The following is a 23,065-nucleotide window of genomic DNA, read 5'->3' as shown; positions in this document are numbered from 1 at the left end:
TTTTAAGAAGTGTTTTCAGTTTTTCCTTGACAGTCAGAGAGACAGTGGTTTGGACGAGAAGTTAGCCTATCTACTCGGCCAAATGGAAAAGGAATTCCAACTCTGTGGGGTATGGTCAATGAACTATAGGAACAGGAATTTCTTATGGTCTGTTCTTCCATTTTTGTGCCATAGCTGCTCACCACTGATTTCTAACCTTTGGCAAACATCTGTTGTATACCCTCCCCGGCCTGGAATTACTATTGCCTTGGATAATGAAAAGAGGAGGCTACTTTCACTCAATGAGATAATATACCTGAAATCCTTGTACCAGTGATCGCACCAGAGCATAAGCGTTTCTGAAGTGTGGGCTAATATGTCAGGAAGAGAGAAGGTTGCTACAGCTTGGTGGTAGTTGGAGGTGATCAGGAGCTTGGAGGAATATGGAACAAGAATGGACAAATGACACTAAGGACATTTTAACTCTCACGTTCACTTCCTCTCGTCCTCAATTCTCCTTCCCAAATCCTACCAAACATTGGTGAACATGCTTGGCCTCAGACAGTTACTTGACTATTGGGTTGGGATATTAAAGGAAAGGGGGACCCTACAAAGCTAAATCCTTGTGACAATGTGAACTCTACAGTTAGGTCTTCAAAATTTATTCAAGGGATGGAAAGTAGTGCGAAGGAGTAGAATATTCTCTAGAATCCCCAACCTAAGAAAATGTTATGCTCTTGACTCTTAACCCTTTTGTGTACCCTAATATTATTTACTAACCCTAATTTTGTACTGACTAGATTATAAAATTCAGTGTGTTCTGTTCACAACAGAGATATCTCAACAGAAGGGGGGCACTGTATTGAGTTCTACCCAAGCAGAACCTTGTATTTTGTAGTAAAACATCCCTGTCAATGTGAACTGAATAAAACACAAAGCTCTGTTTATTTTCTGCTTTGTTTATTCTAAAAATAGAACCTTTATTTTCCTTGACTTTAGTATTTCCCATAGTCTAAAAAACTAGTAGGTTTTTGACAGACAAGTCTTTCTAGAATAATACTTTATTGGCAGGATTCCAAAATTGCTTCACAGTATTTACTAGATTGAGTCCAGCCTCAGGCTAATCAACTTTATTTCTTAGTGTGCAAGAGACCTTCACCCAGGTTAGGCCGATCTGCTAATTCAGCATACTGTTTCTACTCCTGTCTTTTCCCAATTCTAAATTTCCTTCCACAGAGCCAAATTTTATCCCCACCTCCAGGACTCATTTAAAAGCTATTGAAAATATCCTAAATATTCTAGTCAACAGTAATATTTTTCTCATCTGAGTTTATGCTACATTAATAATGATTCATCAATTGATTGAACAATTATTTGTTAAGCATGGACAATATACCAGGAACATAATGCAAATTAATCATTTATTTGCTTTTTTAAACTTCTCATTTACTATATGTGTATATACTTATCTCCAAGAAAACCTTAAGGATTATTATCATTTTCTTTTGTTTTCTAACAGAATTGGGCATAAAATAGGAATGTATAAATATACCTTAAATTGACTAAATAATATACAAGATAAATTTAACTAGAACATTGTAAACAGGTCACTGTTAACTTGGCAGCTTATGATCGCTAACCATATTAACTGGGTGATGGGTTGTATTAATAAATATTTACTCTTCATTATACCTGTCCTCATTAAATATTTCAAGTGACACTTTGTTTAAATTTTTTTATTAATAGTTCCTTTTCATAGCTCAAAAATGTATTACAGATTAGAATCAGCAGAACAAAAACCTCATCTTTGTTGAGACAGCCAGTGTATAGACTTTATTACATAGGCACATTTTTTAAAAAGTAAACTGGGTTTTACATAAAATTAACCACAATAGTGCAAGAAGTTACACTGAATTAAGATGAATGATGAATGAAGGAAAATACAAGCCTTGAATCAGCTGAAACATTCATTGGATCTTGGGTTCATCCATCCTGACACACTGAGATTCAGTAACAGACATTACAAAAAATGGAGGGTAAGGAGGCGTGCCCCTCTGTCAACCACTGGCTAAAACATTGATTCTGATTAATCTCTTGAATATGCAAAGATTCTGTTGGCAAGTGGAAACAAAAGTTATTAAAATGAATGCTGGTGGAGGGTCAGAGGAGTTAATATCATTTCCTTCTCTCACCCCTATACTTTAAAATAATTAAATCCAACAGGCTGCTGTTGAGAGTTGACTGTACCTCTGCTTCCCCAGCACTTCTCCTGTAGGGTATCACTGGGGTTGCCCGTACTAAAACACATGAGGTGAGCACATGAGGCTTCAGTCACAGTGTGGCTAGACAGTGAGGGTTTGATCTGAGACAGAACTGGGAATGAAAGGAAAAGGATGCTGAAATTCCTTGTTCTGTCCAGTTAAAATCATCCATTACATCTAAGTACAGCCAGAAAACAAACTAAACCCACACTCAAACTCATCACACAAGAAAAGCTATTTTGAAGTGTATCTATGTTTTCACAAAAAATTTTAAAGTACATTTTCATTTTCCTAAGGGACAATGAGGAGGTGGGTGGATGGGAAGTGGGTGGATGGCAAAGCCTTTCATCTGGCTTTGCCATAACTTACAAATAGTACCAGAATGTTCGTTGTTTTTCCCATCCCAAAATTCCTTCAGTCTTTTATCTAAAAGTATATGTCTATACACCACTGATCATCCTATCATCTTAACATCCTCATTACCTTGGAGAGCTAGACCAACAACTACCTTAGGTTGTACCCAAATCATAACATCCATTTGGGAACCTGTCAACTCTCTATACTCACACCACTGAGTGATGCCAGTGAAACTTCTAGAGCAATATGCCAACTGGTTTTCAGCTCCATCTTTGATCCTCCTTTTTAAGTGGTATTTTGAAGGCAACTATAAAATAGAAGATTGCAGGGTTTTCTGTGTTTCTGCATCTGGGCAGATGGAAAAGGGTAGAGACGTGGAAAGGAAAATGATGACCCAGTTAGTTTCTCCAATATTCAAGATTTAAATTTCTTGGTTCCTAAGAATATATGAAGGGTCACATTGAAATGAAGTATCACCGAAAATGGTACCAAAAGATATTTTGTAAAATAACTCATAAAACTAATACTAGAAAGGATATGAAGAAACTATTAGTTCAGCTCCATCACTTATCTGTAGAAACTCAAGTCTAATTGGGAAAATAACATGTCAGTTAACATAGAGATTGTCTCCACGAGTATGTCCTTTAAAGAGGCAGAGAAACCCCAACTTCTTCCTTGATGCAGCCATTATGGAATGCCTGCCAATGACTTTATTTAAATGATTCTCAGTATCCTTTGCTTCTTTCAGGGAAGCTCACTGCTAACAAAGCATTTAACCAGAGCAGATATTTTATGACACAATACTTGTTCAGTTGAATAATTCTATTTTTTTTAAATCTCTGATATGCAATCCTTTTTCCTGCAGCTTCTTCCTTTTACTTTAAGAGATGGCCCGTAGGTCAAGTATTTTGAAGCTTTGTGGCTGATTCTGTGTTTTCCACCTCTTTATGCCTTTTCATATTGAATTTCTATTTTCTTTAGTCTGTTTTCTTATAGCTTTTTATTACATCCAGTTATTATTTGCCTCTTTCCAGGCCCTGCTAAACATGTTACTATGGAAAGTTTCTACCTTTACAAGCTTGAAATGTCAAGTTTTTCTTTTTTTAATTCTCAAAAAAAAAAAAAAAAAAGACTTAGCAGGTTTGTTAAGGCATACTAGAGAAATGTAAAAATGGCACATTTCTTGCTTTAGTGAATACATGGGAAAATATTACTAAGATACACATTTGTTTTCTATACTTATGGCTGCCTTATACATCTCCTTCACATTTAATTCATTAAATACATAAATGAGTCACAATATCCAAAGCCAGTCTTATTTAGAGCATAATTAAGACATGGTAATTTGGCATTTATATTGGTAACATTTAGAAGCTTGATGAGAAAGCCTTAATTTTATATAAATTATAAAACTCATGGCTTGGATGGGACTTGGCAAAATATTAGAGATAATTCATTTATTAGATGATTTTTTTAATTAAATTTTGTTAGTTTTATATAATTTCCTATCAGATTCCATTCTTACAATCTAAACTCTAGATATGCTGGAATTAGCATATAATAATCATTAAAACAGTTAAAATTACCATTTCAAACTGGGAGAATCTGTAAAAGTAGGTGGATGGTACTGCTTCTTACTCACACCAGTTTAAGAATTCCCAAGGCTTTCAAGAAAAAAAAAATCAGTTCATTTTGTTTTTCTACTACTAGACTGAAAATAAATCACCTTTGAAATTATCATGATTTCCTCTGACAAGTCTAATCTTACTATGGGTGACATAATAAACACACAGTAACATCGGTTGGTTAATGTTGAGGAGAACCAAAACTAGCAGTGAACTCTTATCAGTGGTCTTCTCCCACTGGTCATTCTTTTTTTTAGAGACAAGGTCTCCCTACATAGCCCAGGCTACCCTTGAACTCACTATACAACCCATGCTGGCCTCAAACTCTTGATCTTCCTACCTCCATCTCCCAAATGCTAGGACTTCAGGCATGTACCACCATGCTAGGCTTCCCATTGGCTATTTTAATGGGCAAGACTGAGGCTCAAAGATCTGTGTGGCAGCAGTGAAACTGAATCAGTAATCTAACTATGGACAACAACTTTGCTACTACACCTTTGAGCACAAAAGTATTTCTCAATATGAGTAAGAACATTATAGTTCAAATTCAACAGCAAATTGAGTGCTTAAGTGCTGACAGTTATTATTAGTTGACCCTGGAGGCAGGAATAAAAGGAAAGCAAAATTAAGTCCTCCATAATAATAATAAAAGCTGCTTGCTTGCTTTAATATGTATTTGATATATACTTGATAATAAGGGTTAAGTAGTCTCAGAGTCTTAGGATCAGTGTCCAACAAACATTTATAATACTTAATCATGTATGAATACCTAACCATTTTCCTTTATTCCATGAATATGTTTGCCATACCAGTAAGGATTTAAGGCAGCTGAACCCTATTGTATTTCAAGCTTTGTGCTAAGTATTAGAAACACAAAGAATAAGGGAAACTCCTTTTCTTCATGTGTCACATTTCCCAGGAACATGAGTTTCTAGGGAAATAAACTGATTCCAACCACTGGATTTGAATAGAATTTAGACACATTTCCAGTAAGAAATATTTTAAATAAAAAATGTTTAAGGATTATGAGCCTTGATAATAGTGCAGCAAAGTAGAAAGGGGAATAATTAAATATGAAAAAAAGGAAAACTCAATAAAACCATGCAGATAATATTTAAAATGAACAAAGTGCAAACTTTTGATATGGGATAACTAGCACTACGTCTATAAGAGCAGGCAAAGGGGGTTTAAAGGTCCCCCTCAAAATGTCTCAATTCTCTTGTTCTATATATTATAACATATACATGTCTTGTCTTCTTTCACTGTAAGGTTGAAAAAGCAAGCCCTAGACTCAAAAGAAAGAAGAGCTCTTGATATTATATGACATCTAATTTATATTTTAATAGTAATACTATGTGTTGGTAAAATGAATTAACTTTTAATATTTTCACGTTATTGATAACATAGACTAGGAATTTTTAGAAAAACTTAGGTCCAGGATGGTAAGTGTAGAATCTGCACATCAAAAAGTTGCCCAATTTTGTTTTTTGGTTTTTTTCTTTTTAATGTAGGTTATTAGTAAAACACTCAAGACATATTGCATTATATCCTCCAGTCCTCTAAATATTACTCATAACCAGTTCCCTAAAAGTAACAGAGGCAAAACAAATTTGATGGAATTAAGATAGGTTTTTAAAAATTAGGAATAATTTGCTTGCTGAATAAAAAAGCATACAAAGGGTTTTCCCACCTCTTGGTTAAAAAACAGAACAAAACAAAAAACAATCCAGGTGAAAGTATGAAGGCAATGAGAATTAATCGAGGAGAAGGAATGAGATTCAACAGGTAATATGCATGATGCTAGCAGGTGGACACAGATCTTGACACTGTGCTAAGTGTGGGTAAGTAAGTTCTGGGATAGATGGCCTTCATTCCTCTTGTCACTCCCCTAACCTACTGGGCATCCTGTGAGGAATCTTAAGTGTCTTTAGTAAAACAGAGGAAAGGATATGCTCTGAAATCCCTTGAGAAACTCCTTTTGGAGACTTCATTGCATTTCAAATAGCATTGAAACACTTACAAATTGTGGGGTTAGATAGGCTCATTCCTTTGAGACTATTTGGAAGGGATCTTGGTCTTCATCCAGCTCAAATCCAATGTGAGAGTCACTTTCATAGCACCTGGGATAGGTGGTTATTTTAACACTTGTGTATTCATAACAACAGCACATTTCACCTCTTTAGAACAATGCTTATTAGAAAGTTCTTATATTGAAGCAAACATCTTATCTAAAAGATCTTCTTTGTTCTTACTTTTCTTGCATGAAGCTATACTAAACAAATCTAATTCCTCCCTTTTTATAGCTCAACAGAAATGTTGAGGCAGCTATTATATCATTCTCACCTTCTCTGCACTCCATTCCCAGCTGTACTTTCTGTTCTATAGGGGAGCTCTATTAGTTTTATATAATCAGACTTTCACAACCCTGTACATTTGTCTGTGGACACAATCAACTTATAAATGTTTCTCTTAAAGTAGAGTATCTGTAATTGAACCCAACACTCCATTTAGATATGTACTGGCCAATACCTCATGCAGAGTTCTCTAAACATCTTTTAACACAGATTGAGAGTGAATACATTAGCTTTGTGAATAGCAATGATATACCCACAATTAAAAATTGAATTTCCATTTCCTTAAGAAAACATTTCTACATGAACTGCTGGAAAACCAGGTCTTCCAAACACCCTTCTCACCAACACATACACATAAGCACACAAATACAGATACAAAAACACTCTCATACACACTCAACTCTGTACTCTGACAGCTGCATTTTAAATATAAAAACTTGAGAATATAGGGTTTCTCATTAATGCCTATTCAATCTCATCCTTTTAGTTTCAGTCCTATGCTTCCTTTAAAACACTGATGATTTCTATAACTTAGTGTCAGTACATAAAATTCAATGAATGTTCATTGAATAAATTAATCTTCAATCTGTCAGCCAGAAACTGGAAATATTATCTATTTCTGTATCATCTACAAATCTGATAAAGTGTGCTTTCTGTACTCTCACTCTATTCTTTATGAGAGAAAACACCATGGTACAAATAAGAAGCAGAGGTAGGCAGGAGCAGATGAAGAAAAAGAAGACTGAGTGTCCTAACTCTTGGAATCAGGATTTAATGTTCACAACTTTGGGAAATGTGGCTTTTCCCCATCCCTACCATACAGTCTTCTGCCTTTTTGATGTATTGTAATACTATGATTATCAAATTGAATTTTGGGGGAAAGCTCATTTAAGCTTGGTTATAAAAATTATCTTTTCAGCTTGAATTTCCTGTAAAGTTGGTTAAAGAGACACACAACAGTTTGTTAGCTATGAGGTATAAAAGAACTCACAAATGCACCTGACAAATGCTTAAGGGCATTTATTCACATGTTTCAGGAATAAGAAGTGGTAAATAGTTTTCAGTGTGCATTTGGGAATTCACAGGATTGAATCTGTCTCCTGAACTGAATATAATCTTACCCTGTTCCACAAAATGAAGACAAGTTCATTGCTTTCCCTTCAACACAATGTGAATCCAATCCAATCTGTTTATAGAATGTAGGTCCAATCACTGAATAAAAAATATTCAATTGGGTCTTTTTTCCCCTTGTCTATTTTGACTTAGGATATATTAGGATTGTTTAGAAAACATATAAACAATCTCAAACCAGGAAGGACACATCTGGAAAACTTTGGATGCATAGTGTTACATTTTAAGATTGGAGACTTGCTACAAAAGGTCTAGTAGACTCAAAGGAAAATTTGCTTTGAACCTTTTCTAAACCTTTTATAGAAAGAGTGACAGAGATGGATTCTTAACTTCTCAAGACTGCTTTTTCCAGAAACTCATGAGTGACAGATGAATATCAGAAATAAATCGTGCCAGCACTGATGTTGGAGATTCTTTTCCAGATACTACTGCCACAAACTATATACCAATGCTGCAACATAAGCGGAAATGAGGAAAAGCAGCTTAATTATACAATAAGCTCCAAAAGTCAGGTGAACCACATGCTTCAGGTGTGAGCAGAGTCAATGAGCCTCTCCAAAGCAACCGCCTCAGGTTCCTGTTAAAATACAGGTAACTGCAAACAGGAAGCTGACAGACTATTCTTATCATGGAGTGGCCCCAGCAGGATTGACTTAAACTTCAGCTATTCAGAAGACACTCTGTCATGACTCTTGGGTCAGGGTTCCTTGATATAGTAGCTCTTTGTCACTGTATCCCACACTCCTTGGGATTGTCCATTTCATCTCCTTCAAAGTCTGGCTTCAAACTCTTTTTTTGTTCAATTTCCACCTGCCAAAATAAAAGTTGCAAAAAATATCAGAAAGAAGGGGGAAAAAAGCATGCAAATAAGCCAAAAGAGAATCTCAGAAGATTTTCTTTTAAGATTCCTTGAACTTTTGCTAATGTTTTAGGCCACGTTAGAGCTACTAGCCTTGAGGCCTGGAATTTCCTCTTCCTCATCATGTTCCATCTGGAAAATTCTTTTGGAGGTACAGGAATTTAGGACCTCATGTTTGCTAGGCGCTGCACCACTTGAGCTACTCTACCGGCCCTGGAAAATTCTTTCTTTTTTTTGCTGGGTAGGGGTATATTGTGGCATTTACAAAAGTTCTTACAGTGTATCAAATATAATATACTTGGATTCATCCCTTCCCCTGGAAAATTTGTATTCTTTGCTTTGCTTTGCACAGTTGCCCAAAGCTAATCTTAGTAACCTTGGGAGCTTCTCTTGTGAATATTTCCACTATAACTTATATATGTATCTAGCTCCACTCTTCTATAAGACAGGGGCAAAGATCTTGTTCACTATTGTATCCAATAGTGTAGAAATAGAGTAGGCAATTGACAAAAGGTTTATCAAATCAATAAATTTCTTTGTAATTGATTATTTAAACCCCTCCAAATACTTCATCTCTTTAAAAACCCTCCAAACTGGTTAAGTATTAGAGTTTACAGTTCTACCATATTTTCTGCAAAATATTGTCACTGTCATTACAAGGTGATCCATAAATTAATCTCACCTTGAAAGAAGCACACCTCAGCTGAAGCCTTTAAGTCAGGCAGGGAATCTTTTGAGCTCAGGAATTTCATAATTAAGGTTGCTTCTCAACATCTCATTGGATATTTATGGTGCTTGACCTTAAGAGTAGCAATGTAAGACAGAACAGGGTCATGTTTGAGGGGAGTGCTTTTTATTTCCTTGCCACAAGATGGAGTGTTTGTTCCTTTTGGTAGTTAAATATTTTAGACTACATAACTAAGGAAACATTTAGAGGAACAATAAATTACCATATAAGTCTAAAGGTATCACTGTGAAAAGGAAGTTACTAAATTACTTTGCAAAATTCTTCAACAACCCTCTCTTCAATCTGTAGTATTTAATCTTCTGTGAAATGTCTTAACTCTTAAGGATATCATCACTTTCTATATATGGCAGAAAACCCCAACTTTAGAGCAGGGTACCATCAAACCTGCCTTTAATTCCTGGATTTGGGAAGGGGAGGTTTTGGGAGTAGAGGAGGCAGGAGGATCTAGAGTTTGAAGCCAGCCTGTGCTTCATAGTGAGACCCTGTTTCAAACAAACCAAAAATGAAAACCAAAACAAAACAAACTCCAACTTTAATTACTCTCACACAGCCCTGATCCTAATATTATTGAAGTTTTTTGGATTTTGAATTTTTTGTATTGTTATGGCCCCATACACAGGTTGTATGTATTCTACATTATTCTAACTTTGTTCAGATTTATTTCATCAACATCCGTGTATGAAATTTCCAGATCCTTTCCTCCACCTCTGAAACATAAATTATATCCTCACTGTTATTTTGTTGTTATTCATGATGACAGACATCATATCCTGTAATCACACCCTCTATTTTTTCTAGCCTTTCTTTTGCCCACGAGAGAGGTTATTTATTAAAATCAGAGCAGAACATTAAGTAAATGTAAAAATGATAAAAGAAAAAAAATAAAATCAGAGCAAACATCCACAGCTACAAATGCAAACCTCCTCTAGAGTGGTAGAGAATACTTGGCACCCAGGGCAAGCACTGCTGAAAGGGAGTAGGGGGGAGGGTAGAGGTCAACAAATGGACTTGGAAACATCAGCCAGAGCCCCCTGAGGCTACCTTGTAGCTGTAGTGTGCGGAATAATTGACCCACTTCCTGACATCAGTCTTGTCTTCCACCGAGATGGATCTCACAGCAGCTTTGGAGGCAGAAGTCGTGGGCATGCTGAACTCCACGTTCACGTGACTGGCAAATTTGGAAGGCACTTCCCGGTCAGAGCCAAGTTCAAGGTGGCAAAAGAAACAGTGTGGGTGACCAGACGCTATGAAAGAAATGAAGAATGTAGAGATTAGGTTTGCTAACAAAGGAGGCCTGGAGGCTTGGCACCTGGCAGTCCTTCAGAGGGTCCAGTGCTGAGCAGTGCATTTGCTTCAGCAGAAACCATGTTCTGTGTGCCTGAGAGCCTTTCATGTAACACCATCAGATTAATGCAGCCCAATATCCTAGCAATGAAATCCACAGCCTGAGAAAGGGGCCATTCTGCCTGCTCAGGTCAGAGTGCTATATGGACACAGCACGAATACCAAGGAAGAAGGGCTGTTGAAGAATAAAAGGCATCAGCCCATCACACCTAATAAAACATCAAAGATAGCCACCTGGAGCAAAATCATTGCTTTCCTTTGAAAGATGAATTGAATTGTCTTTTTTTTCTTCTTTTGATGGTACTGGGGTTTGGAAGTAGGCTGCTACTGCTTGAGCCATGCCTCCAGCCCATTTAGCTATGGTTCGTTTAGAGATGGGGACCAGCCTCGAACCACAATCCTCCTGATCTTTCTCCCAAATAGCTAGGATTATAGGCATGAGTCAATGGTGCCTGGCTGAATTTTCTTAATACCATTTCATATTTTCAAAAATGCTTTTGGCTTATATGAATGATACATGGAACTGACAGACCTTATAGACAACACACACACACACACACACACACACACACACACACACACACACACATATTAGGGAAACATGGCACACTGGATAGGACGCCTGATTCACAGAACACCCAGGTTGGTTTCTAACTCCCCTACTTTCTGGCTCAAGTCCTCTGTTCTCTCCAGGCCTCAGTTCTTCACCTGTAATGTGGAAAGTTGAGAAGAGAAATGAAAGGTGGGCTTTTAATGCCAGGTCTGGCCCCTTGCTGCTCTTTAATTCTGTGTCTGCATTGTACCTATGATTTTCATTTGAGAATGTTGTCAGATTTTTGAGGAAAAAGTGTTAGAGCTCAGTTCAGTGACTGTAATCATCACTGTCATTCATCAGACACATCAAGAAACTTTGTTAGGAGGGTGTGACTCAAGTGGTAGGGTGCAAAGTCCTGAGTTCAAACCCCAATACTGCAAAAAAAAAAAAAGAATGTTGAGTGCCCTGTGCCTGGTACTGCTTCAAACAGATTCTTTCACTGGATCTTCCTAACAATCCCTTGAGGTCTTAATATTATCCTTACTTCACAGATGAAGAAACTAAGGATTTTGGAGGCAAAGTGAGTTGCCCAAGGTCATAGCTAGAAAGTGGCAGAGCCAAGAACTGAACCCAGCAGTCTGACTGCACAGTTCTTAACCACTCTGCCTGAGTAAAACGTCATGATGACAGACTTTATAACCAGGTTTGCAGAGTGACAGGAATGGAGATGGAACAGGCTATGTATAAACAACATGAAGTGGCTTTGACTTAATTATGTAACTGAAACATCCCCTTAATTATCCCAGTTTCCCCAAGTAAACAATTCCAGTTTTCATTACTGGTTTGCACAGGATTTTGTAATCGCAGAATAAGAAGGTACACACCCGCTCTCTAAGGAAAACATTACAGAGTGAAGTATTTGTTTTGCTCTGTTTCACAAAGTTAACATAATTCAATGGTTCTTTCTAAAAAGTTAAGACTTTGGAAAATTAATTGAAAAATTTGTACTGTTTTTAAGAAAGAAATTTAAATAAGATACATATAAGTAAAAGTTATATTTGAAAATGAATCCATTCAATACATCTTTTTAATTGTGTACCACAGATACAATTATATAGTTTCATTTATTGAGCATTTGTTACAGGCCAGATACTGTGCTAAACACTTGATAGCATTATCTAATTTCATTTTGAGTGAGCTAGGTATTAATAACCCTGTTTAGATGAGAAAAAACAGATTTCTCTGAGAGGGTTAAGTAAATTGTCTGAGGTCATATCAACATTAAGCAGTAGAAGTGGGAATAAAACTCAGATATGACTCCCAATTACGTCTTAAATTCTCACTGTATTGCTATGGAATTAACTATAACATATATAGAAGAGTCTCTTAATTCAATGGTACCTTGAGTAATTGTTTTTATCTAATTACCTTTATCTGCACATTGTAGTTCTGGGAAATCATTTCTTTTCACAAAAGTGACTATTTCACCAAAGCATATTCACAGCAAACTCTGAAACCAATATCTTTTCCTAGTTACAATTATTAGATGTGGAAGGCTGGTGGACAGTTAAGGAAGTACAATTTTAAAAGGTGGTATAATTAGTTCACGATAATGAGTGAAATAAACCCAGATATTATGTCATCTTTCTTGTTGAAATTTAACATTAAAATTCAGATTTAGGGGCAGACATGGTACACATCTATAATCTCAGCTATTCCAGAGGTGGAGGTAGGAGGATCACAGTCCAAGGCTGGCCCAGGCAACAACCCTACCTGAAAGCAAACTAGAGCTGTGGCTCAAGTGGTTAAAGTGCTTGCCTAGCAAGTGCAAGGCTCTGAGTTCAATCCCCAGTACCACCAAGAAAAAAATTTTTTTTTCAGATTTTTCTCTATAAAAGGCTAATCATATTGGATTTGTCTTCTTTTTACTTGGTCTAATGAGAACTGGAATTCAAGCAAAGAAAGTTGTCTATGCAGAACAGAAGGTCTTATTCCTTGTTGTGTGACCTGTGAAAATAGCAAGAGTTGTTCTGGAACCTTATATGACTAAGAAAAACTCCTCCAAGATTTGGGTGGCAGGACTCCTTGGAGAGCTCAACTGTGCTTGAGCACAACTGGGCTGGGCCCTGCTGGCAGGAGCCATGTTGGAATACAAAGGCACCTACTAGGTCTCTTGGTGACTGAGATTGTGTCAAGCCCACTGTGGTTGCATGCACGAGACACAGCAAAGCCAGGGCTGACTTTGGCCCACACTGCCTGCAGTCTCATTGCCCTGCCAACAGCAGCTAGGCCAAAGCTGGTGGGAGTGTGTATAGAGAAATTTGGCCTCCTAGGCCTGCTGGGCCTTTTGACTTCAGCTGAGCCCCAACTTCCTTCACTGTAAATGGAGGTGAAGGTGATTATGAAAAAACAACCTGTGAAAGGCAATTTTCCAAGGCTAATAGAGAGCTCAAAAAAAGCGGCTGTTACTAACAGAGCAACATCAATTCTCTGGTGTCAGGATGAGCACTGAATGGGAGGCCAGGGGCTAGCTATATTGATTACCAGCTATAGGTGGGAGCTTGCAGTCTCACTGGGATGTAGATCCTGTACATCTCAAGTTTCTAGAAAAGGGTACCATCAATTTCCTGAATGGCTACAGAAACATACCATTGGCTAGAAATAGTACAAGAAAATTCCTTCAGGGATTTCCTGTTAAAAATATTACATAACCAGCAATGGGGGGTAGGGGCTTAACTAAGAAACATCTCTATATATGCTTATGCTGTCCTGTATGCCCAAAATCTCCCATGATTAAGGTTCTAGTAAGCTACTAATATATATAATCTATAAATTGCACTTTACTTGGCTTGAGCCTACTGAACACTCTGCTGGGAAGCATTAAGGAAGACGACTGCTGAAGATCTATTTTTTTCCCCCTGCCCTGTTGTCCATTTCCCCTTTATTCTGGTAGCAATTTTCTTCTCTCTCTCTCTTTGAGAAATAATCTTTCCTGGCACTGCATGTCATCTTGGTGCTCACGTTGGTGAAAACACTCAGGACTCCCCTCAGCTTGAGCCAAGTGCACAAGGACACTTGTGCAGGCTGCACCCTGAAGAGACATTCATTAGTTTCTGTTACCAGAGCTTCTTTGGAGCTATCTTTTCTGCTGTTTGTTTATTCAACCTCTCCTTCACTTCTTGAGCTATTCAGATTCATCAGCTTTTTTTTTCCCTTAAGGCCATTCCTTGTACCCAGTACCCCCAAAACCCTATACAGTATTTCTAAATATTTTAAATCACCTTGAGATGTGTTTGTATATACTTGGAAAACTGCAAATTACTGCAGAAATTCATTCTTTCTTTTTTCTTTTCTTATCTTCCCTTCCTCCTCCCTTCCCCTTGCAAGTACTGGGGATTGAACTCAGAGCCTCATGCTTGCTAGGCATGTACTCTGCCACTTAAGCTATGCCCCCCACCCAGTCCTTTTGTTTTGTGTATTGTTTTTGAGATAGGGTCTCACTATCTTTGCCCAGGCTGGCCTCAAACTCACGATCCTCCTGCCTCCTCTTCCTCCCAAGTAGCTGGGATTACAGGCATATACCAACACACCCGGCCATTAGAAATTATTTCAAGCATATGTCTATTTGGCTTCACTTACAAAGTGGAACTGTGATATTGAGAAAAGACCTCTGTGTGACTGTAGAAAAATAATGTCACACCTTTAGGGCCTTAATTTCTCATCTGTAGAATGAAAAGGTTTGACTGAGTTATTCACCAAATCCCTTCCAGCATGAAAATTCAGAAATTCCATGGCTCTTCCTTCCCAAGGGCTTCTGTGCCAAAGGAGAATTCAGGGTTTCTTTTTTCCCGTTAAGTCAGATGTGCCCCATGGCTGAGGTTGAAATCATAATGCAATCACTAACAGAATACAGTGCTGATTTCAGGGCAGTGAGAAAGCTAGCACAGAGAGGAAGACTTTGATTAATAATTCCCTCAGTTTAGAAATAGAGGGTAGTAAACCCAGCCTCCCTCAAACAGATGCCCAATTGTCTTTTCAGTTTGCACCACTACACCCAGTGTCTGACACAGAATGCCTGGTGTGTGCCCACTCCCAAGACAGCCTGGGGAGTTGAGCAGACCATACTGCCTATTGCTTTCACATCATACTCCCTTTAGGCTGTGTTATCATAGCTATGATAACACAGCCACTTCACACTCATGCAGGAAGGAACACTGAATACACAGTAAGGACTTAATGGTGAGAATGGTAAAAGCACAGCCACACATTTCAATCAGCATTTTCCCCCTAACCTTATTATTTTGTCTGAGTAACAAATCCACATTCATTAATAGATGGGCACAATTTATTATAAACAAGAACAGAAGTACTTTAAAGGCTCATGGGATCATGGGTTTTTGGGGTCACCCAGACATACTAGAAGAAATAAAGCTATTAGAGCTGGTTTGACTGCTGCCTTATTTTGTCATTTCACTGAATCTCACTGGACCCAGGAGGGAAGTGACTGCCTATGGACTCACTCAACCACAACAGCATTCCCCATGGCTATGAGCCAGGCAGCTAGGCTTGGTAAGGGTGTTTTGTTAATATCAAACATTCCTCCCTTTGTTTTTTTTCTTCATTTTTTAAATTAGGATATATTTGTTGTACAGGGGGAATTCATTGTGACAATTCCAAACAGACTTATATTGTACATTGGTTAGCTCACCCTCACCGTCTCTTCCCCTTTACCCTCTCCCCACCCCACTTCAAGCAATTACAAGAGGTTTCATTGTTCTATTTCATTTGGGTATTTGAAGTCCATCAACCATGTTCCTTCACCTTAATCTCCTTCGTTCACCCTCCTCCCTCTCACAAGCACCCCCACACACTGTACCAATTTTACAGTCCTGCCGTTCATTATTAATTTCAAAGTCACTGTTCAAAGGGCTTCTCAATGTGTCTCTGCTGAGGTTATACTTTACTTTGGTCTACTGAAACCCTTCCATTACTCTCCCTTACCCCTTCCCTCCCACTCCCTCCATTTGCTTTTCATCTGATGGAACACTGGCTCTTTTGGACCTTCATATCCATCAGACCGCCAATCTTTTTCCCATCCCTGAGTGCCAGAGCTAAGTTCTGACTTTTAGTAGCTAACCCAGAAGGCTCACATCTTGTGTATATGATTGTATGTATTCTGGTCCTTTCATTGCCACCCAAGGCATAGTCAGAAAGATGCTCTTCAGAACCCACAAGCCTTCCAGGATCTGGAAATGGATTGCTTCCTGCACCACAGCTAGTATTTTAATGAGTCCCAAAAGAACAAAAATTGAGAAGCTGCCCTGGGAAGCTGCTTTGCAGCTCAGCTGAGCAGAATAATGTACTGCTTTATGGACAGTGTATGATAATAAAGGAGTGAAAAGACAAAGTGAACTGAGTCACTACGCTTATTACTTTGTGCAAATATTTCTACTTTTTTGGTCCCCCATCCCCTCAATCACCATCTCTGCCACACAACAAAAACAAGCACTTCATACAGAAATAGAGGTGGAAGGCTGATCAGCTCTTCAGCAACCACATGGTTGTTCCCCACAGATGGGAAACTACCTACCTGAGTTTTTGTCAGGCAGTCGGTTTATCCTCCACACAATGGAGTTGAAGGCATGCTCATACTTGGCTGTTCCCAGAGTTACTCTCATAACAGGCTCAGAGCCAGAGATGCTAGTTGAGCCAAAACTTGCCCCCCGGTTAACTTTGGCTTTCAAAGACTTTTCCCCCAAGACGCTTTCCCTGCGGAAGTTTTTCACCCACTCACTAGGCACTGGGTAACGAACCATTACATTCTCACAAGGAACCTGAGTGAGAGGATCACGGTTAGAGGAGAAGCCAGTTGACATCCTCAGCCAGCTCTGTACCTCCACCTCCGCCCCATTGATGCTTGCTGCCGTCCTGAGTGTGAAGGGCAAAGTCTTTTCAGCAAACACTGTCCTGAATCGCATTAGCTCGAACCGGCATGCATCCAAAGGATTGAACAGAATAACTCGAGAGCTGTTGAATACATCTTCATCCACACATCCATGAAAGTGGCACTCATGGAGCTTAATCCACTTTGTGGTGGTGGTGGGCATGATGTCCTGTCGAGAAACTATTTCATTTCCTTTGATGAGAACATCATTGAGGCCCAAGCGGCACTCTGCAAGTCCAGAGAGGAAACTCAGAATGTGAATCCGTGTCAAGACTTGGTGTTGGAGAATCTGGTTGTCTCCTTTGCTTACAATACCAGAGAATTCATCCTTGACATCCACTGTGATCTCCTCTTCAAGGTAGTTCAAGCCAACTGTGCTTAGGTCCATTGACAAGACTGGCAGGTCCATGAGATGGTCCTGAACTGCCCGGATAAAGCTCAGAAAGTCATCATAATTAGTGGTGCCCAACTTAATCACTTGTTCCCTCTCCGCTGTGTGGGCCACGGCGGGTTTCGGCTGGTATTTCTTCTTTTCCTTATAGGTGACACGGTCTATCCGCAAGCTATGGATCCTCCCATTCTCATCATAGTTTTGAAGCCGGGGTTCAGAAACCTCATGACAGGTCTCCAGCTTGAACTCACGGAATGGCTTTTCTAGACCCTGCTCATAATACAGCTGCAGGTAACCACTGTCTGTTAGTTTGATGTAGATTGGTCCCCAGTGCCTGGAGGACATGATGTTTTTCTTCTCAGGGATCCTCAACATCATTGGCCAACCATCCCTGGGCTGGGACAGAGCATATCCAGACAGGTGAGCATCTAGTTCAACCCAGGCAATCGGGTCATCATCAGGTAGTGTTGCATTGCCAAAGTGATCGGGATCATCAATTTGGAGTTGTTTGAGTTTTTCAACAGCATTAGAGTGTGACTGATTTTTGCTGGAATCATCAAAACTGATGGCATCCTGATAGATGACAATGAGAGAATCCCTTTGGCTTTTGCCCATGGCACTGGAAATAGAACTGTTTTGGGAGCGCCGCTTCTGTTCCTCAAAGAAAGCACTGAAAGGGTTGATAGGGGAGGGCTGTACATCCTGTAGAGTCTCATTCAGGAAAGGATTGGTTGCTCTCCACGGTGGTGCCTCAGGTATGGAAGGTGAATGGTTTAAGGAGGAGATGTCTAGCTTCTGAACTTTGGAGAGGCTCATCAAAGTGCTCTTGGGACGGTCCCTCTTAAATGACCCAGTTGAGTTATAAGGTACATCTGGGGTCACAGGTGTAATAGATGGTGTATTTGATTTCAGAGGGGAGGTGATTGGTGGCAAAGTGCAGCTGACTTCATTGTCATCAAAAGTAACCCAGCTGGGGAAACGAGCAGAGGTCACTGAAGGGGCAGGATGTCCATTCATGTCTGGACTGCTGGCCTGCCAGCTGATGGCCTCCATCTCTACCTCTTCATCTTCCTGGAGGGAGGAGGAATTGTCTAAAAGAAAAAGGAGAACAGATGAGGGAGATAGATGCATTCAAGGCCTCTAGAATTATGGGAAACTGAAATAGGGGAGTGAGTACAAAGCAACTCCTTACCCGTCTCAAGTACATTAGTGTGGGCCCAGATCTCACAATTTGTAATGAGCATACCAGAGGAACCATGACATGAAATGCAGTAAGAATACAATGGCTACATCAAAATAGAACCAAAGTCTGGAATAGATGTTTTCTGTACTTAGCTGTAAGGAGTGTGTTATTAGTTTTTAAACACTGAAAACCACCTCCCATGTAAAATGATAAATCTTCCCTCAGTAAAGGTTTGTTGACTGAATGAGAAAAGAAACTTTGCTTTGGAGTAATTCATTTTCCATGACTCTGGAGGAATGTGTATGGAGTTCTCTGCCACTTTCCCACCCAGTATTTCTGCTGGCAGTCATTTAGAATCAAAGGGAAATGGACACTAAAAGGGTCATGTTTTCTGACTGACTTGCTAAACCTTCAAGCATATCACATCCAACCATACCAGATCAGCAGTGTCACATAAGATTGTACATAAAATCACACATGGATGTAATGGCTGGCTTGTCATCCATCCCTCCAAGAAATTTATTCAAACAGATAGCAATTTTCCTAATTAACAACATCATTTTGAAAGGTAAGATAAACACAAGAGTACGCACACACCCACACATTCAGACTCACACAAGAAATACAGTAAGTAAAAAGTATTTTCTATATGTGCAGCACTGCAAAAAGTATTCAAAGCATTTTAAAATTAAGGATGAGGCTGGATGCAGTGGCTTACGCCTATAACTAGCTCTCCAGGAGGGAGAGATCAAAAGGATCATGGTCTGAGGCCAGCCTTAGAAAAAGTTTGCAAGACCTCAACTAATAAAAAGCTGGGCATGGTGGCACTCATCTGTCATCTCAGCTACAAGGTTGGTGGTCTAGACCCAGTGCATAAATGTTGAAACGCTATTGAAGAAAACTAAAGCAAAAAGGACTGGGGGCACGACTCAAGTGGTAGAGAGCCCAAGACCATGAGTTCAAATCCCAGAACCTTTAAGAAAAAAAAAAATTAAAGATGAGAATTCACTTTTGTAGATACAGAAATGATTTGTTTTCTAGGAAATTGGTCAGGAAACACCCTAGGTTTCTAGTGTTCATATTTTATGTATTTATTAATTAATATTGTTATTTTTGTAGTAGTTATGAAGGCTAAGGGGAACATTGTGACCCTGAGTAAAATATACCTCTGTAGAACAGGAAGTCATCTTCCCTACGAATAGGGAAAAGCATTTATTTCAAAACTCACCAAATTCCACTGCAGCAGCTCCATGAACTCCTGTTAAGGCACTGTTTCCACCCAACAGTCCCTTGCTGGCCCACCCCTGCTAGAAGGATAGTCTTGTTAACCTCTAGCACGTGACCAGTCCCTGGTTTAAAACATAAGGTCCTTTTCCTCTGGAGGATGGCTTTCTGCCAAAGCTGTTTGTACTCCTGCCAAATAATTCTCTTCTGTTGGGAATTTTTTTCCTCAAAATATCATTTCTCATCTTCTTCTGGGCCAGAAAAGAAGTGAGAGGTCTTTGTCTCTACTGAAGATCATTGTCTTACAACAAATTCCTTTTCAAACCAAGTTATTTAAAATCATGCAAAGTTCTAGACAGTTTTGAAGCATCAGGCTCACAATACAATTTGAATGAAGTGTCTTTAAATTTTAAAGGCAAATATCCCTAGAGATACTATTTTCTCTTTGATGGTTATTAACAAACATCAAGACTGTCTCAAAATTCTCTTTCCTTTGGTAGTTTCATGTCCCAATTAAATATATATATATATTTAATTAAAAACCTATCCTCTGGATAGTATTGGAATGTAGGTCTAATTTCTGAAATTTCAGAATTTTTCTATAACTCATGTACAAAGTAAAAATATCTCAGTGTAAGATAGTTTACAGATGAAAAACTGAAGTAGTTCATAGTTTATATGAAAACAAAGCATTTTTTGAGGTGAACCCAAGAAATAATCCCTTATGACCACTGATTTCTCTATTGCAAACTCTTAAATTATGCTTCATTCATTTCTCACTTAACTGAAATGTAACTTTAATTGGTTTTACAAGGGTAGAGTGACGTTATCTTCAGAGACTCTTATTATTAAAAGATGCTTTTTGGACTTTAAACACAAAAATTTATCTGCATATTAGATTTCAGGGGGGAAATACTTACATTATATATAACAATAAGTTCATGTCCTTGATATATAGTAAGTGTATCCTTAATAAAAATGAATATACTTTCACAGATAAATAGGATTAGAAGAACAAACAACAATGAAGAAATATGTCTAATAAATATATGGGGAAAAAAGAGTTTAACTTTATAAAACAATAAAATACAATTGTCCCCAAAATTAAGAGAAAAAGATTTAGGACAAATAATAATCATTATTGAGGGGGAGATTTACACTACTGGGAATTTTTCCTGAAGGACAATTTGAAAATTTGTATAAAAGTTTTGAAAGGCGACCCAAGAATTCTTATTTATTTATTTATTGGCGGTGGGCATCAAACTCAGGGCCGCTTACATGGTAGGTAAGTGCTCTACAACTAAGGCACATCTTCACCCTGACTCAAGAATTCCTATATGACTTCATTCTAAGAAAATAAAAAGACAAGCATGCAACAATCAATGTACATAGTGGATGTTTATCATAACAATATTCAGATCAGTGAAAAATTGTGAACAAGCTCAACAGTGGGAGATTGTTATATAAACTATAATACCCTTAAAATGGAATCCCATGTTGCCATTGAGAAATGCTCTTGATGTATGTTTATTCACATGGAAATTGACCATGACATACTATTGAGTGAATAATAACAAAAGCCTATAATCTGATTCAGGTTCTCTGGATTTCAATTGTGTATCCTAGCTTAGTTATGTGACTTTGGGCAAGTTTTTAATTTCCATGTTCCTCAGTTTTCTCATTAATGAATCTAGAGAAATATTAAATCATACATGACAGGCAAATTAAAAAAATTCAGTGGATGTAGGCTGCTTTTACTGCTACATCTCAGTATACAAAATATATCTGTGCTAGAAAGTTTAGGAATAAAATGTTTCATGTTTTGTTATTGAAAATGAATGTCTCATGAAAAGTATGAGATACATTAAAAATTTTAAAATCTGTATCCTTTCCTTTAATGTTATATTGCTCACAAAATAAAGAAATAAAATTCAAAACATACCTTTATCACTACTACTATTACTACAACTACTAGTAAATTCTTATGTATGAAAGTTTCTTTAACTAACCTTAAAGAAAAGACACAAAAAGTGTAGCTGTAGTCCATGTTTGAATGCATCAGTTAGATCTTTCCTAAGACAGTTAAGGCTGGTTACAGACAGTCCTGGAAACAATGAGGGGGAACGCAAGACTGGCAAATTTTTCCAGTAAGAAATAAGCAAAAGAATTATTTTGAATGCAAAGTTAACTATTAACCACAATCCCATTTTGTTGACTTATTAAAATGAAACCTAAACCCAAAATCCAACATTAGTTTAATTACCTTCTCTTCTACTTGCTACCTCCAAACTGCTTTTATTATGAATTGGGTTGCTGCCAAACAAATGCTATATATAAAGATTAGGTTCTCTTTCTGTACCACAGGGAAAACTTCCAATACCCAAGAGGTTCCTAGTGCCTTCACTGATGCAAACTAAAGAGAATCAGAGGATTCTTTTGATGTTAGGATCAATCTATTTAAGTTCCTGAAAGATTATATTAAATGAAATCACCAAAACTGAAGGAAAAGTGAGATGATAACTGCCATCTTCTACCCCCATTTGTTAACCTAATTTGTTAATGCAATGACAAATGCAGAAAACTTATTGAGAGATGTGCCCTGGAATTTATTGGGAGTGGCAATAAATATTCCTAGATTGCTGATTTCTGAACATAAAAGGGTATTTAAAAGAATATACTCAAGAGAATATACTGAAATAGCCCCATATACACAACAAGCACTTAAATATCTATGGAGCCATCCGAAAAGTGAAAAAAAGGAATGCAGAATTTTAGGGCTTAAAAAGATTTTAGAAGAAAGTAAAATTCAATTCCTTCATTTTGCTAAGGAGACTGAGTTTCAGTGATTTTAAGAAAACTGCCCAGGGGGAGATTAGAAGACAAGTCCTGCTTTTATGAAATTTTCATTAACTCTGCTATTTCCTTAATGCTTGTTCATTAAGCTAAAATCTAGTTAATTTTTCCCATTACCTTGGAGATTGGCAAGAGTTATCCTGACATACAATTTCTTAGGAGCTTTGCTCAATGGGGAAAAGACATTAATTAAATAAGGATTAACATTTATACAGAGAAGTCTTTGGGCAAAAGATCAGGTGCTGTCACTCCCTAATATGTAAATATGTGTGGATGA

At 38.0% G+C, this 23,065-nt stretch overlaps 1 protein-coding gene across 9 annotated transcripts in view; it reads right to left on the bottom strand.

Moving 5' to 3' along the window:
- Positions 1 to 1,699: 1,699 nt before the first annotated feature.
- Ston2 (stonin 2) overlaps positions 1,700 to 23,065 on the bottom strand; it is a 133,511-nt gene continuing 112,145 nt past the window's right edge. For all 9 annotated transcript variants that reach the window (XM_074067395.1, XM_074067399.1, XM_074067397.1 and 6 more), the window contains 3 exons: positions 16,784 to 18,619; positions 10,356 to 10,558; positions 1,700 to 8,517 (listed from right to left, as the gene is read on the bottom strand). In XM_074067395.1, the coding sequence (XP_073923496.1) occupies positions 8,434 to 8,517; positions 10,356 to 10,558; positions 16,784 to 18,619 (2,123 nt within the window). In that variant the 3' untranslated portion in view covers positions 1,700 to 8,433. The remainder of the gene's footprint in view (positions 8,518 to 10,355; positions 10,559 to 16,783; positions 18,620 to 23,065) is intronic.

The sequence above is a fragment of the Castor canadensis genome, chromosome 3 (genome assembly GCF_047511655.1).
Source record: "Castor canadensis chromosome 3, mCasCan1.hap1v2, whole genome shotgun sequence".
NCBI lineage: Eukaryota > Metazoa > Chordata > Mammalia > Rodentia > Castoridae > Castor > Castor canadensis.
Note: the sequence above shows the minus strand (reverse complement) of the source record. Positions and strands in the feature narration are given on the sequence as shown.